The 17,669-nt window shown below is 50.1% G+C and overlaps 1 protein-coding gene across 4 annotated transcripts in view; it reads left to right on the top strand.

The window, feature by feature from the left end:
• The first annotated feature begins 7,490 nt into the window (after positions 1-7,490).
• CABCOCO1 (ciliary associated calcium binding coiled-coil 1) overlaps positions 7,491-17,669 on the top strand; it is a 209,160-nt gene continuing 198,981 nt past the window's right edge. For all 4 annotated transcript variants that reach the window (XM_077258779.1, XM_077258780.1, XM_077258781.1 and 1 more), the window contains exons 1-2: positions 7,491-7,602; positions 10,347-10,453. In XM_077258779.1, coding sequence (XP_077114894.1) covers positions 7,501-7,602; positions 10,347-10,453 — 209 coding nt within the window. In that variant the 5' untranslated portion in view covers positions 7,491-7,500. The remainder of the gene's footprint in view (positions 7,603-10,346; positions 10,454-17,669) is intronic.

Raw genomic sequence — 17,669 nt, 5'->3', positions numbered from 1 at the left:
GAGAGAAGGTTGATAAGTTCTATACTGTGTATAGTAGCAGAAAGGCAGTAGGCCCGGGCGAGAAGGGGCAGTCCTGCAACAGAGCGAGAGGCAGTAGGCCTGGGGCAGATAGACAGGCGGTCCTGCAGATGTAAAGGTGGAAAATGAAGAAAAGTTGATTAGCCTTATAGCGTTTTATAAGAAGGTCTTTAGTGGATTCAGCGTATACGTCCTTAAAGGCAATGTTAAATTATTGTTCAGAAATTGCACTAAGTAGAATACCCGGTTAGGTAAGAGAAGTTATTTATAGTATGTTATTTAAAATATTTAATCATGTTTAAGTGTCCTCGCCTCCCATAAAGGGACACTCTGTTCACATTTACTTGTTATTGCATTTCAAAAATTGTATGTCTTTTTGCTGACATGTATTGTTGTTTTCTTCCAAGTCCAGGAGTACTGGGTTTAACCAGGGGGGGGGGGGGAGTGCAGCACCCCAGAGTCCTGGTCGTTGCAGTACTGATGCTCCGCCGCTAAGGGGGGCTATGGTATGTCTGATGGCACTGAAGGAGTTCACCTGACCAGGTATCACAGACACCAATACACTTCACAGTCTGGCCTCCAGGGGGAGCTAAGGGTGCTATGTATTAGGCCACTCCTCACAGTCTGGTAAAACTGGGGGTTAGATAGGAAGTTAGTGAGAAGCTGACTGGGTTGGAACCGGGCAACATCCTGTGGCAGAGGGTGTTGCAGGGGAAGATTCAGGGGGGTCCTTGTCAGGGGTGGGATCCTGACAGAGGTCTAGCGAACAGAAAGAACGTTACGGGACCGCGCCTGCACTTCATCGCGGCGGTACCCCAAGAAAGGACAAGAAACGAGGTTTATTGTGCTCAGTGAGAAACAAGATCAACGCAACAAGGAGAAACACCAGTAGGAGTCGTGCTGTAAGACGAGGCAACATCCTACTGAGGCGCGCAGCCGGTGGCCGGAAACGCCGAGGAAGTATTGAACTCCAGGCCTTACTTCAAACCTACGGCAGGACAGTCAGTTATAGGCGGGCTGTCTCACCCAAAATCACTTAAGCAGACACAGGGGGCAACATTTGGAGAGGGGCGACTCTAGGGTCCCGGAAGAGCTCCGAGCCTACCCGTCATACGGGTGCGTCCTAGCCATATCATCTGGGGGACGAAGCAGAACATCATAATCGAGTTGTGAGGGAACTTCAGAAACAGACACAACAGTTGTGAGGACTATCCCGTAAGCACAGCAGGGGAGGACCACAACACACAAGCGCTAGAAGGTAGGCACAGATTTCCACCTGCAAAGGGAACTCTGGAGGTGCCATCGGACCGGCCGGACTCAGGTAGCCCGGTTAACCGTATTCTGGACTGAGGATCCTGAAGCCTTCAGTAAAGAGGTAAAGAGACTGCAACCTGGTGTCCTCGTTATTCACCGCGACCTGCACCGCACCACAGCACCATCACATTCTCAACTTTCACTGGACGCCCCTCAGCAGGGTCACGGACCGGGCCTAGCCACCGTGACAACCCCAGAACCGAGACACAGAGGCCCGGTACCGGGTACCCCTCGGCCCTGCGGCAGTGGGGGCGCTCCATGGGGACTCGAGCATTCTTTTTCGATCACACTGAAGACAGTCGGTTAGCAGCGGAGCATGCTCAATAACACCTTACCCCAGCATGCTCGCTCATCACTACTCAGGAACCATATGGAAGATTTTTTAAAAAAAAGGCCTATTCACCCCCTATACCACCTCCCTGAGAGGCCACCTCCCTGAGTGACCACCCCCCGAGTGACCACCCCCCAAGTGATCACCTCCCGAGTGACCACCCCCCAAGTGACCACCTCCCGAGTGATTACCTCCCTGAGTGACCACCCCCCGAGTGACCACCTCCCGAGTGACCACCCCCCGAGTGACCACCCCCCAAGTGACCACCTCCCGAGTGACCACCCCCCAAGTGACCACCTCCCGAGTGACTACCTCCCTGAGTGACCACCCCCCGAGTGACCACCCCCCAAGTGACCACCCCCCGAGTGACCACCTCCCTAGTGACCACCTCCCTGAGTGACCACCCCCCTCAGTGACCACCCCCTCAGTGACCACCCCCTCACTGACCACCTCCCTGAGTGACCACCCCCTGAGTGACCACCCCCTGAGTGACCACCCCCCGAGTGACCACCCCCTCAGTGACCACCCCCTCAGAGACCACCTCCCTGAGTGACCACCTCCCGAGTGACCACCCCCTCACTGACCACCCCCAGAGACCAACTCCCTGAGTGACCACCCCCCTCAGTGACCACCCCCTCACTGACCACCTCCCTGAGTGACCACCCCCTGAGTGACCACCCCCCTCAGTGACCACCTCCCTGAGTGACCACCTCCCGAGTGACCACCTCCCGAGTGACCACCCCCCGAGTGACCACCTCCCGAGTGACCACCCCCGAGTGACCACCCCCCTGAGTGACCACCTACCGAGTGACCACCCCCCGAGTGACCACCTCCCGAGTGACCACCCCCCGAGTGACCACCTCCGAGTGACCACCCCCCGAGTGACCACCTCCCAAGTGACCACCTCCCTGAGTGACCACCCCCGAGTGACCACCTCCCTGAGTGACCACCCCCTCAGTGACCACCCCCCTCAGTGACCACCCCCTTACTGACCACCTCCCTGAGTGACCACCCCCTGAGTGACCACCCCCCTGAGTGACCCCCCCTGAGTGACCACTCCTCTCAGTGACCACCTCCCTGAGTGACCACCTCCCGAGTGACCACCCCCCGAGTGACCACCTCCCTGAGTGACCACCCCCTGAGTGACCACCCCCCTGAGTGACCACCCCCTGAGTGACCACCCCCCTCAGTGACCACCCCCTGAGTCACCACCTCCCTGAGTGACCACCTCCCAAGTGACCACCCCCCGAGTGACCACCTCCCTGAGTGACCACCTCCCTGAGTGACCACCTCCCGAGTGACCACCCCCCTGAGTGATCACCTCCCTGAGTGACCACCCCCCTCAGTGACCACCCCCTCAGTGACCACCCCCTCACTGACCACCCCCCGAGTGACCACCTCCCTGAGTGACCAACTCCGAGTGACCACCCCCCTCAGTGACCACCCCCCTCAGTGACCACCCCCTCACTGACCACCTCCCTGAGTGACCACCCCCTCAGTGACCACCTCCCTGAGTCACCACCTCCCGAGTGACCACCCCCCGAGTGACCACCCCCCTGAGTGACCACCCCCCTGAGTGACCACCTCCCTGAGTGACCACCCCCCTGAGTGACCACCTCCCTGAGTGACCACCCCCCTGAGTGACCACCTCCCTGAGTGACCACCCCCCTGAGTGACCACCCCCCTGAGTGACCACCTCCCTGAGTGACCACCCCCCTCAGTGACCACCTCCCTGAGTCACCACCTCCCTGAGTCACCACCTCCCGAGTGACCACCCCCCGAGTGACCACCCCCCTGAGTGACCACCACCCTGATTGACCACCTCCCTGAGTGACCACCTCCCGAGTGACCACCCCCCGAGTGACCAGCCCCCGAGTGACCACCCCCCTGAGTGACCACCTCCCTGAGTGACCACCTCCCGAGTGACCACCTCCCTGAGTGACCACCTCCCGAGTGACCACCCCCCTGAGTGACCACCTCCCGAGTGACCACCCCCCTGAGTGACCACCTCCCTGAGTGACCACCTCCCGAGTGACCAACCCCCGAGTGACCAGCCCCCGAGTGACCACCTCCCTGAGTGACCACTAAAGCAACTGGCACTGACCTGCAGAATGTGAACTAAAAGTGGGAGATAACACTGACATTGCAGTGCTGGTTAAACAAGTCACCACTATGGAACTAATTTCTTTTTTTTTTTTGGGGGGGGGGGAGGGGCTCATGCAGTACTGATGCTCCGCCGCTAAGGGGGGCTATGGTATGTCTGATGGCACTGAAGGAGTTCACCTGACCAGGTATCACAGACACCAATACACTTCACAGTCTGGCCTCCAGGGGGAGCTAAGGGTGCTATGTATTAGGCCACTCCTCACAGTCTGGTAAAACTGGGGGTTAGATAGGAAGTTAGTGAGAAGCTGACTGGGTTGGAACCGGGCAACATCCTGTGGCAGAGGGTGTTGCAGGGGAAGATTCAGGGGGGTCCTTGTCAGGGGTGGGATCCTGACAGAGGTCTAGCGAACAGAAAGAACGTTACGGGACCGCGCCTGCACTTCATCGCGGCGGTACCCCAAGAAAGGACAAGAAACGAGGTTTATTGTGCTCAGTGAGAAACAAGATCAACGCAACAAGGAGAAACACCAGTAGGAGTCGTGCTGTAAGACGAGGCAACATCCTACTGAGGCGCGCAGCCGGTGGCCGGAAACGCCGAGGAAGTATTGAACTCCAGGCCTTACTTCAAACCTACGGCAGGACAGTCAGTTATAGGCGGGCTGTCTCACCCAAAATCACTTAAGCAGACACAGGGGGCAACATTTGGAGAGGGGCGACTCTAGGGTCCCGGAAGAGCTCCGAGCCTACCCGTCATACGGGTGCGTCCTAGCCATATCATCTGGGGGACGAAGCAGAACATCATAATCGAGTTGTGAGGGAACTTCAGAAACAGACACAACAGTTGTGAGGACTATCCCGTAAGCACAGCAGGGGAGGACCACAACACACAAGCGCTAGAAGGTAGGCACAGATTTCCACCTGCAAAGGGAACTCTGGAGGTGCCATCGGACCGGCCGGACTCAGGTAGCCCGGTTAACCGTATTCTGGACTGAGGATCCTGAAGCCTTCAGTAAAGAGGTAAAGAGACTGCAACCTGGTGTCCTCGTTATTCACCGCGACCTGCACCGCACCACAGCACCATCACATTCTCAACTTTCACTGGACGCCCCTCAGCAGGGTCACGGACCGGGCCTAGCCACCGTGACAACCCCAGAACCGAGACACAGAGGCCCGGTACCGGGTACCCCTCGGCCCTGCGGCAGTGGGGGCGCTCCATGGGGACTCGAGCATTCTTTTTCGATCACACTGAAGACAGTCGGTTAGCAGCGGAGCATGCTCAATAACACCTTACCCCAGCATGCTCGCTCATCACTACTCAGGAACCATATGGAAGATTTTTTAAAAAAAAGGCCTATTCACCCCCTATACCACCTCCCTGAGAGGCCACCTCCCTGAGTGACCACCCCCCGAGTGACCACCCCCCAAGTGATCACCTCCCGAGTGACCACCCCCCAAGTGACCACCTCCCGAGTGATTACCTCCCTGAGTGACCACCCCCCGAGTGACCACCTCCCGAGTGACCACCCCCCGAGTGACCACCCCCCAAGTGACCACCTCCCGAGTGACCACCCCCCAAGTGACCACCTCCCGAGTGACTACCTCCCTGAGTGACCACCCCCCGAGTGACCACCCCCCAAGTGACCACCCCCCGAGTGACCACCTCCCTAGTGACCACCTCCCTGAGTGACCACCCCCCTCAGTGACCACCCCCTCAGTGACCACCCCCTCACTGACCACCTCCCTGAGTGACCACCCCCTGAGTGACCACCCCCTGAGTGACCACCCCCCGAGTGACCACCCCCTCAGTGACCACCCCCTCAGAGACCACCTCCCTGAGTGACCACCTCCCGAGTGACCACCCCCTCACTGACCACCCCCAGAGACCAACTCCCTGAGTGACCACCCCCCTCAGTGACCACCCCCTCACTGACCACCTCCCTGAGTGACCACCCCCTGAGTGACCACCCCCCTCAGTGACCACCTCCCTGAGTGACCACCTCCCGAGTGACCACCTCCCGAGTGACCACCCCCCGAGTGACCACCTCCCGAGTGACCACCCCCGAGTGACCACCCCCCTGAGTGACCACCTACCGAGTGACCACCCCCCGAGTGACCACCTCCCGAGTGACCACCCCCCGAGTGACCACCTCCGAGTGACCACCCCCCGAGTGACCACCTCCCAAGTGACCACCTCCCTGAGTGACCACCCCCGAGTGACCACCTCCCTGAGTGACCACCCCCCGAGTGACCACCTCCCTGAGTGACCACCCCCTCAGTGACCACCCCCCTCAGTGACCACCCCCTTACTGACCACCTCCCTGAGTGACCACCCCCTGAGTGACCACCCCCCTGAGTGACCCCCCCTGAGTGACCACTCCTCTCAGTGACCACCTCCCTGAGTGACCACCTCCCGAGTGACCACCCCCCGAGTGACCACCTCCCTGAGTGACCACCCCCTGAGTGACCACCCCCCTGAGTGACCACCCCCTGAGTGACCACCCCCCTCAGTGACCACCCCCTGAGTCACCACCTCCCTGAGTGACCACCTCCCAAGTGACCACCCCCCGAGTGACCACCTCCCTGAGTGACCACCTCCCTGAGTGACCACCTCCCGAGTGACCACCCCCCTGAGTGATCACCTCCCTGAGTGACCACCCCCCTCAGTGACCACCCCCTCAGTGACCACCCCCTCACTGACCACCCCCCGAGTGACCACCTCCCTGAGTGACCAACTCCGAGTGACCACCCCCCTCAGTGACCACCCCCCTCAGTGACCACCCCCTCACTGACCACCTCCCTGAGTGACCACCCCCTCAGTGACCACCTCCCTGAGTCACCACCTCCCGAGTGACCACCCCCCGAGTGACCACCCCCCTGAGTGACCACCCCCCTGAGTGACCACCTCCCTGAGTGACCACCCCCCTGAGTGACCACCTCCCTGAGTGACCACCCCCCTGAGTGACCACCTCCCTGAGTGACCACCCCCCTGAGTGACCACCCCCCTGAGTGACCACCTCCCTGAGTGACCACCCCCCTCAGTGACCACCTCCCTGAGTCACCACCTCCCTGAGTCACCACCTCCCGAGTGACCACCCCCCGAGTGACCACCCCCCTGAGTGACCACCACCCTGATTGACCACCTCCCTGAGTGACCACCTCCCGAGTGACCACCCCCCGAGTGACCAGCCCCCGAGTGACCACCCCCCTGAGTGACCACCTCCCTGAGTGACCACCTCCCGAGTGACCACCTCCCTGAGTGACCACCTCCCGAGTGACCACCCCCCTGAGTGACCACCTCCCGAGTGACCACCCCCCTGAGTGACCACCTCCCTGAGTGACCACCTCCCGAGTGACCAACCCCCGAGTGACCAGCCCCCGAGTGACCACCTCCCTGAGTGACCACTAAAGCAACTGGCACTGACCTGCAGAATGTGAACTAAAAGTGGGAGATAACACTGACATTGCAGTGCTGGTTAAACAAGTCACCACTATGGAACTAATTTCTTTTTTTTTTTTGGGGGGGGGAGGGGCTCATCTTGTAACAGAAGCAATCTGCCATAAGCAGCAAAGAGAAGAGAGGGCGCTCAATTCAATCTGCAGCCATTGCCAGCACTGCAGCGATCACTGTCCCCATCTTTATAATACCGGTGCGGTACCGCACAGACCTGGGAGCACTCATCACAGGAGCAGCCGACAGAGCAGGACGAGACTGCAGGGCAGCGAGGCGTCACATGACAAGTCACGTGGGCGGCACTCCCTGGTCACCGTGGCAACAGGACGCTAACCTGGGAAGGAAGATGGCGACTCAGGAGAACAGCGAGACCGAGCAGCCGGTAATAACCCGATTACCACTACTATTACCGAGTGTCCACACGTTATAAAGCAGGCACACCGTGTGTTGCTGAACCTGGTGCCGATGTTTGCTTATACTCTCCCGTCCCATATAACCCTTCTATTATGCTAAGTGGAATTGCTGAGACTTGTAGTTCATCGTCTGTTTTGCGTTGTACGGTGGAGCCATAGAAACATTCCTCAGGCGATCTACATAAACTGACAGAAATTAAATATAAAATAATAAATAATATAAAATTAGCCCTTTATAAGGCAGTTTAGTTTTTTGTCACGTTTTTCGTTGTAATTTTTTTATGTCCTGCAAAAAATCCGCTTTCTCCTCTGTGTCAGAGACGCGGCTGCAGATGTCGCTTGCAGCATTGTATATTTTGGTAAAATGACCGATCACGTGATGGAGCCCCCGGCCCTCGTTATAGGTCAGCGACGTCCGACACTGTGGTCAGAAATCCAGAACTAATGAAATGTCCATCCATCCTCATCCTACAGAGAATAATGCAGCATCCGTTATTGCCGTTCCACATACCAGGCCCAGACAGCCAGCTGCCGGACCCTGGAATATGTTATTGGGGTCCGTCTGAAAACAGATTGAGGGATAAGGAGATCAAGTTATGGGTTGGCACAGAGACAAGTCATTCAGCTCCCTGGGCAGTTACATTTATTTGGATCCATCAAGTTGAAGGAGGTGAACAGCCATTTTCCTCCTAGTGACATCTGTGCTGTGGTTTTGGGACACTAATGCCCATAAGTCCGACCATACAGTTGCATGCAGATCACAGCACTCTGGGTAGATGGAGCATTTACAGTAGGTCTGAAGAACTAGGCACGCTGTACTTAGATTGAGGTGTAGCAATACAATGTGCATTTTAATTGTACATATAACGTTTTGGACAATAATTCTTCAGATACATGACTGGGGCGCCTCACCACTGCAGTCATGCTGACTAAGGCCGGTTTCACAAGTCCTGATATTTCTGGGTGATGAATACCCCCATCAGCCACTGCCTGCTCTCACTGTTATCACTTGAATATAACTCTCAAAATTCTCCCTTGCTTGTGCTGATCTTCGGCAGAGCAGGGGAGAATGATGAGAGCCATTTTCAGAACCCAACACCGGGGAACAGCACTAACAGTACCACTGCTTCCCAGGCACTGGTATGTGTTACACTGATAACACACAGATGTCACCCGTGTGTCATCAGTGTGCACGTGTGCAGGATGTTTTGCTGCTCTGCTGCTGTTAAAAAAACAGACAGGTCAGAGTATTTTGCTCATGGACACATGGTCCATGGAAACACTGACATGTGCACAGACATATTCACGTGAATGGGTCTATGAGTGTAAGTGTCTCCGGTACGTGTGAAAACTGTCAACAGACATACCGGACACAGAGACGTGTGAAAGCGGCCTTACAATGAGCGCTGCTCTACCATATTCGCCCCTACTAAATGCAGTCTGTGAATATGAAGAAGGTCTAAGCGCCAATGTGGAGCTTACTCTTTGCCACATGGTTTTTTTTTGCCTTCCTCTGGATCAACATGTTAGGGCATGTTAGGTTAGGCTATGGGTTGAACTAGATGAACTTAACGTCTTCTTTCAACCTCAATAACTATGTTACTATGTAGTGTTTCCCAACTCCTGTTCTCAAGAGCCACCAACACATTATGTTTTTAGGATATCCATAGTGTTGCCCAGGTGATGGAATTATTGCCTGTGCAGGTAATGCAGTTATCACCTGGGCAAGACTGAAGAAATGCTGAAAACCTGTTGGTGGCTCCCGAGTACTGGAGATGGGGAACACTGCTCTGTGCTATTGACTGAGACGCTGTATGTACAAATCACGACACGGACGAAAAGGGCCCCTGTGCAAAAACATTATGTGGGATGCAGTCTAATAACTCATTATAATGTACAATTCCACCTATCTTGGAGGTGGTGATGGTCCCCTTTACCTCTTGAGCCCCTCCAATGATATGCCCGCCCCTGAATTAACATGCAAATTGGATTGCTAATAAATATCACCTCAATCTAACTATGAAGTGCCTAATTCTTCAGATCCATTTGAGGACATTCCAGGTTTCCTTCTTTCATGCTCATTTATTTTTTGGTCTCGAAGGACCTAACCAACTGAGCCCAGTCATGGCTGCAACCTATCAACAAAGCAGCGTCCTAGAGGCATCGCTGGACCTGGGGAGAGTGAGTTAAACTGATTTTATTATTTTTATGTAGGACAACCTGGGCTTCCATAACACCTCAGCAGTGCCCCAGGCTGATCGCCTCCATGCCACGCCGCATTGATGCAAAAGGAGCCCAGACCAAGTATTGAGTGCATTTACTGAACATACATTTCAGTAGACCAACATTTTGGATTTTAAAATCATTGTTTAAGCTGGTGTTATAAAGTATTCTAATTTACTGAGACAATGACTTTTGGTTTTTCATTGGCTGTAAGCCATACTCATCAACATTAACAGAAATAAACACTTCAAATAGATCACTCTGTAATGACTCTATACGAGTTTCACTTTTTGTATTGAAGAACTGAAATAAATTACGGTAACTTTTTGATGATTTTTTAATTTTGTGAGAAGCACCTGTGCATATTCACCTACATACATTTCACCTTTCTCAGGCACAGCTTTTGGAGGCCGTACCGCAGGTGAATTGGAGGTCGTGCAATCTTTTTCACTGTAAAACAGTCTCTCACTTGTTTTCTCTTCCTGAACAGGATGACGCCCCTGGAAGTACATCGGAGGATTTCTCATTACAATCTTTCCTCTCTCCTTCACAAATAAATGCTCTGTTGGAGGTGCAAGATGTGGATGAAACACAAAGGTATAAATATCTACTACACTTATTACATATCTGATAAATATGCTATCGGACATCCCTTGTTGACACTTGTGTATTTTTTGTCCTTGCTATCTACAATTTTGAAGATCCTGAATACAGGACTAATGTTAATCACTGCATTTGTACACATGGCCGCCTGCTACATCCATAGTTCAGGCTATTCCCCTTGGTACCTAGATGTGGGCCATACTCTGCTAACAAAAGGCAGTGGAAACAATGCACGGCCTCTGTCTGATAAAAATATTTAAAAAAGCTTTTTGGACACAACATATATGGAGAATTAAAAAAAGGTAAATAAGACATAGTCCTTATTTCTTTACATTTATATGAATAAGGCGTAAAGGAGAGTTTGAATATCATGACACAGACAGACGGCCGTATTCGCAATCCTCGGACTGGCCGTCGGCTCTCCTGACATGAGCGTATCAGCTCCATAGAAATACATGCCGTCACGCTCAGATACGGTGAGCTGATGCCCAGTTCAAGGATTGAGATGTGATCGTCGCACGAGTAATATGGTCGTCTGACTTACCCCTTTGTCTTATTCTTCTACTATGCCATTAAGATAACATCTTCGGAGGTCTGAGCTAGGATCTGAACTAATTTCTAGGGACAAATCAACTTGTAAGATTTGATTTGTCTAAATAAATAAGCAATTGATAGACTCAAGTGATTTGGACTGGGGACAGAATTGAGAGAATTAAAGCGTACGTCCACACTGGCACCAAAAAGTGAGTTTAATTTTGTCATAGATAATAACCCTACCAGTTGCCCATTATTTGCCTCCTCTGCTAAGACTAATTCGGATCCTTAAGCATCCAACATGGCTTCCATGGAAGTGATGGGAATGCAGTAAGTCTGAATCACTTCTGGACAGCACAGGATTCGATTCGGCATGAGAAACAATCGCATCATTCTGCGAGTGCATCTGATGATCATGTGCAGCCATGCAAGTCTACAGATGCATGTGAAACATTGGACTGCAGTCAGATGTCATCCGAGTGCAGTCCAATTACCGTGGACACAAAAAATGGAAAAATTAAGTTCTCCATCTTCTCTGCATCAGTGATACGATTCTTGCATGCTATAGAATCAGATCGCACTAAGGTGACACTCTGATCAAACTATGACAGAGTGTGATCCGAGTGTCATTAGCATAACTGGCCCAATTCTCTTGCAGGAGAGAATCAAAGACCCCAGCATAAAATTGAATTTATATAGCTCAGAATCATGGGACTTGCAGAATTCAGTCAATTATTATTAAACTCTCTTCTATCCAGAGGGGTAGAGTGAAGCTCCGGCCCGCAATGCAAGAATCTCACCGTGTCTGCAAATTAAGATTCTAGTATCAAAATGTTCAAAAAAAACATATTCAATATAGGGGGGATCAATTGTGTATATTCCCCCTAAAGTAAGTCAAATAAATAGAGTACTAACAAAGACATATTTGCACTCAAAAGAAAACTGTAGTTGTCATGATCCGTTCCGGGGTTTAGTCCTGTCTGCCCTTTTCCCAGCTGATCATGTCAAGGGTTAACTTTGCTCTGCCTCATTCTCGGTTTAGGTTTGCTATTTAGCTCCGATGCATCCTGCTGGTGGTGTCAGCTATAGTTCTGCCTTCAGTGTGTGTACCTGACTCTGGTAGATCTTGATTTGTCCTGCTGTGATCCCTGACTTGCCCCATGTCTGTTGACTCCCTCTGTCTGCCCTTTCCCAGTGTTTCCCTGTAACTTTTTTTTGATTCCCTGGGTTTGACTTGGCTTGTTTTCGGACTCTCTTCTGCCTTCTGTCTTTGTCTTATCCTCTTCCGACCATTGCTGAACCCCCTGGCTTGTTCCTGACCACGTGTACTGCTGCAACCTCTGGTACTTCTGCTTCTGACTCTTTTTTGACTCGGCTTGTCTAACCACTCTCTTGCCACTTGGTGGCGCCTGTGCTGCTGCTCTGTGGTGCTACTCTGTGTGTGCAGCCTCACTTCCCTCACTAGCTCCCCCTGGTGGAGGTTGCACTGCAGCAGCATGGCAGTAGTAAGCAACCACTGACATATAGAAATAATAAAATCATTATTTTATTGTGAACAAATATTTAAAATACAAAATCAACAAAACTGTAACTTGTGAGGTCACAAAAGAGGAAACCATAGTATTGAGACACTTGAAACTCTTTTCCAATTGGATGTGCAGCCATTTATTATCACTCTTTGAGTACGATCACTGAGTCAGTTATGAATCCACCTAACCGTAGCCTTGTCAGTCCCATACTTCGTAATTTTTTCAATAAGGATAGTATGAGATACTTTATCAAAGGATTTGCTGAAGTCAAGATTTACTATATCTACCACATTTCCCTGATCCACCCAGTCAGTGATTCCATCATAGAAGGAAATTAGTTTAATTTGGCATGACTCGTTTGCTACAAACCCATGTTGTCTCTGGTTAAATACTGTATTCTTATTCAAGTACTTACATACATGGTGTTTAATGATTTGTTCTAAAATCTTTCCTGGTATAGAAGCAGGGCTCACTGGCCTGTGATTCCCTGGCTCCATCTTCTTTCCTTTTTTTAAGTTAGGGACAACATTAGCCCTTCTCCAACCTTTTGGGACTGCTCATGTGCTCCAAGATTTTTAAAAAATTCTGCAATTTCCACTGTTAACTCTTTCAGTACCCTAGGATATAATTCATCTGGACCAGGAGATTTAAATTCAATTAAATTAGCTGAGTGTTCCCTCACCATCTCTCTGTTTATAGATAGTCTGGATTAATTTATTCCTTCAGTGCCACCGTGAAGATCAGTTGATGTTACAATTGCTTTCTTAAGAGAACACAGATGCAAAATAGGAATTTAACAGGTCGACCTTCTGAACATTATTTTTGACCACTTCACCCTTTTCATTTTTTTAAATCCTATAACATTTTTGACTTTTCTTTGGCTTTAGACATACCCCCCAAAATCCTTTTTGCATTTTTTTTGTCTCCCTTGCAACCCTCATTTCCTTACTGGCTTTAGCTCATCTAGCACTTGCTCCGCATTCCCAGCAAGCAGCATTATATTTATCTTTAGATATGCCCCATCTTTTCATTTAACCCCTTCCCGACATGCGCCGTACTAGTACTGCGCTGCCGGCACTGCATTACTGACAGCCGCAGTACTAGTACGGCGCCCCGATCACCGCGGTCTCACGCTGAGCGCCGCGGTGATCGGGTGCGGGTGTCAGCTGTATATGACAGCTGACACCCCGCAGCAATGCCCACGATCGGCGCTGTCGCCGATCGCGGGCATTTAACCCCTCTGATGCCGCTGTCAATAGTGACAGCGGCATAGAGGGGGATCGCGCAGGGACGGGGGCTCCCTGCGCTCTCCCACCGGAGCAGCGCGATGAGATCGCGCTGCTCCGGTGACCTGGAAGGAGTCCCCGGATCCAAGATGGCCGCGGGACTCCTTCCGGGTCATAAGATGACCCTGCTTGCCGGCGTCTGCTGAGAATACTCATAGCAGGCGCCGGCAAGCCTGTGGAACGTGCCTGTCACATCGGTGATCAGACCGAGTGCTATGCACACGGTCTGATCACCGATCTGTGATGTCCCCTCCTGGGACAAAGTAAAAAAGTAAAAAAAAATTTTTTCCACATGTGTAAAAAAAATAAATAAATAATTCCTAAATAAAGAAAAAAAAAATAAATATATTCCCATAAATACATTTCTTTATCTAAATAAAAAAAACACCACACAATAAAAGTACACATATTTAGTATCGCCGCGTCCGTAACAACCCCACCTATAAAACTATATCACTAGTTAACCCCTTCAGTGAACACCGTAAAAAAAAAAAAAAAAAAACGAGGCAAAAAACAACGCTTTATTCTCATACCGCCAAACAAAAAGTGGAATAACACGCGATCAAAAAGACGGATATAAATAACCATGGTACCGCTGAAAACGTCATCTTGTCCTGCAAAAAAAAAGCCGCCATACAGCATCATCAGCAGAAAAATAAAAAAGTTATAGCTCTCAGAATAAAGCGATGCAAAAACAATTATTTTTTATATAAAATAGTTTTTATTGTGTAAAAGCGCCAAAACATAAAAAAATTATATAAATGAGTTATCGCTGTAATCGTACTGACCCGAAGAATAAAACTGCTTTATCCTTTTTACCAAACGCGGAACGGTATAAACGCACCCCCTAAAAGAATTTCAGGAATTGCTGGTTTTTGTTCATTCCGCCTCCCAAAAATCGGAATAAAAAGCGATCAAAAAATGTCATGTACCCAAAAATGGTACCAGCAAAAACGTCAACTCGTCCCGCAAAAAACAAGATCTCACATGACTCTGTGGACCAAAATATGGAAAAATTATAGCTCTCAAAATGTGGTGATGCAAAAACTATTGTTTGCAATAAAAAGCGTCTTTTAGTGTGTGACGGCTGCCAACCATAAAAATCCGCCCAAAAAACGCTATAAAAGTAAATCAAATCCCCCTTCATCACCCCCTTAGTTAGGAAAAATAATGAAATTTTAAAAAATATATTTATTTCCATTTTCCCGTTAGGCTACTTTCACACTAGCGTCGGTACGGGGCCGTCGCGCTGCGTCGGCCCGACATACCGACGCATACTGTGCAAGCGCCGCACAACGGGGGCAGCGGATGCTGTTTTTCCACGCATCCGCTGCCCCATTGTGAGGTGCGGGGAGGTGGGGGCGGAGTTCCAGCCGCGCATGCGCGGTCGGAAATGGTGGACCGTCAGCACAAAAAAAGTTACATGTAACGTTTTTTGCTGCCGGCGGTCCGCCACAACACGACGCAACCGTCGCACGACGCTTGCGACGTGTGTCAATACGTCGCTAATGTTAGTCTATGGGGAAAAAACGCATCCTGCAGAGGACTTTGCAGGATGCGTTTTTTCGCCAAAACGACGCATTGCGACGTATGCAAAAAAACGCTAGTGTGAAAGTAGCGCTAGGGTTAGGACTAGGGTTAGGGTTGGGGTTAGGGTTTCAGTTAGAATTGGGGAGTTTTCACTGTTTAGGCACATCAGGGGCTCTCCAAACGCGACATGGCGTCCGATCTCAACGCGTTTGTTTGCGTTAAAAACGCATGCGTTTTTATAGAAAAAAAACAGAACACACACTGAAAAGTCACCCACCACCATCAAGGTGATAAAGGGATCCAAACCCTAACCCTAACCCTACCCCTAAACTCATCCCTAACCGTTTAATGAACATTTTCTGACAGTCATAGTGCCACGTATTTCAGTGCCACGTATTTCAGTGCCACGTATTTCAGTGCCACGTATTTCAGTGCCACGTATTTCAGTGCCACGTATTTCAGTGCCACGATATTTCAGTGCCACGTATTTCAGTGCCACGGTATTTCAGTGAAATACGTGGCCGTGAAATACGTGGCACTTAAATACGTGGCACTTAAATACGTGGCACTTAAATACGTGGCACTTAAATACGTGGCACTTAAATATCGTGGCATGTACATGAAATACGTGGCACTTATATACGTGGCACTTATATACGTGGCACTTATATACGTGGCACTTATATACGTGACACTTATATACGTGGCCACTGAAATATCGTGGCACTTATATACGTATATACGTATATACGTATATAAACGTATTTCAGTGCCACGTATTTCAGTGCCACGTATTTCAGGTTAGGGGTAGGGGTAGGGTTAGGGGTAGGGTTAGGGTTTTTTGGTTTTTTCTTGTTTTCTTGTGTTTTTCTATAAAAACGCATGCGTCTAAAAAAACGCATGCATTTTACCGCGATTACATGCGTTTTTTCACACATGCGTTTTTAAAAAAAACGCAAGTGTGAAACCAGCCTTACCCTTGGGAAAATAAAAACATGGGGGCTAAAATATAATTTTCGTGGAAAAAAATATATTTTTTATTTTCGCGGCTCTGCGTTATAAACTGTAGTGAAGCACTTGGGGGTTCAAAGTTCTCACAACACATCTAGATAAGTTCCGTGGGGGGTCTAGTTTCCAATATGGGGTCACTTGTGGGGGGTTTCTACTGTTTAGGTACATCAGGGGCTCTGCAAATGCAACATGACACCTGCAGACCAATCCATCTAAGTCTGCATTTCAAACGGCGCTCCTTCCCTTCCGAGCTCTGCCGTGCGCCCAAACAGTGGTTTATCCCCATATATGAAGTATCAGCATACTCAGGACAAATTGGACAACAACTTTTGTTGTCCAATTTCTCCTGTTACCCTTGGGAAAATAAAAATGTGGGGGCTAAAATATAATTTTCGTGGAAAAAAAAATATTTTTTATTTTCATGGCTCTGCGTGATAAACTGTAGTGAAACACTTGTTGGTTCAAAGTTCTCACAACACATCTAGATAAGTTCCGTGGGGGGTCTAGTTTCCAATATGGGGTCACTTGTGGGGGGTTTCTACTGTTTAGGTACATCAGGGGCTCTGCAAATGCAACATGACACCTGCAGACCAATGCATCTAAGTCTGCATTTCAAACGGCGCTCCTTCCCTTCCGAGCTCTGCCGTGCGCCCAAACAGTGGTTCCCCCCAATGTATGGGGTATCAGCGTACTCAGGACAAATTGGACAATAACTTTTGTGGTCCAATTTCTCCTGTTACCCTTGGGGGAAAAAAAATTGCGGGCTAAAACATCATTTTGTGGAAAGAAAAAATGATTTTTTGATTTTCACAGCGCTACATTCTAAACTTTAGTGAAACAACTGGGGGTTAAAAGTGCTCACCACACATCTAAATAAGTTCCTTAGGGGGTCTTCTTTCCAAAATGGTGTCACTTGTGGGGGTTTCCACTGTTTAGGCACGTCAGGGGCTCTCCAAACACGACATGGGTTCCGATCTCAATTCCAGCCAATTTTGCATTGAAAAGTCAAATGGCGCTCCTTCCCTTCCGAGCTCTGCCATGCGCCCAAACAGTGGTTTATCCCCATATATGAAGTATCAGCGTACTCAGGACAAATTGCACAACAACTTTTGGGGTCCAATTTATCCTGCTACCCTTGGGAAAATAAAAAATTTGGGGCAAAAATATCATTTTTTGTGAAAATTAATATTAATTTTTTTTACGGCTCCACATTATAAACTTCTGTGAAGCACTTGGAGGTTCAAAGTGCTCACCACACATCTAGATTAGTTCCTTAGAGGGTCTACTTTCCAAAATGGTGTCACTTGTGGGGGTTTCCAC

This window comes from Ranitomeya variabilis, chromosome 4, assembly GCF_051348905.1.
Source record: "Ranitomeya variabilis isolate aRanVar5 chromosome 4, aRanVar5.hap1, whole genome shotgun sequence".
In the NCBI taxonomy this organism is placed as follows: domain Eukaryota; kingdom Metazoa; phylum Chordata; class Amphibia; order Anura; family Dendrobatidae; genus Ranitomeya; species Ranitomeya variabilis.
Note: the sequence above shows the minus strand (reverse complement) of the source record. Positions and strands in the feature narration are given on the sequence as shown.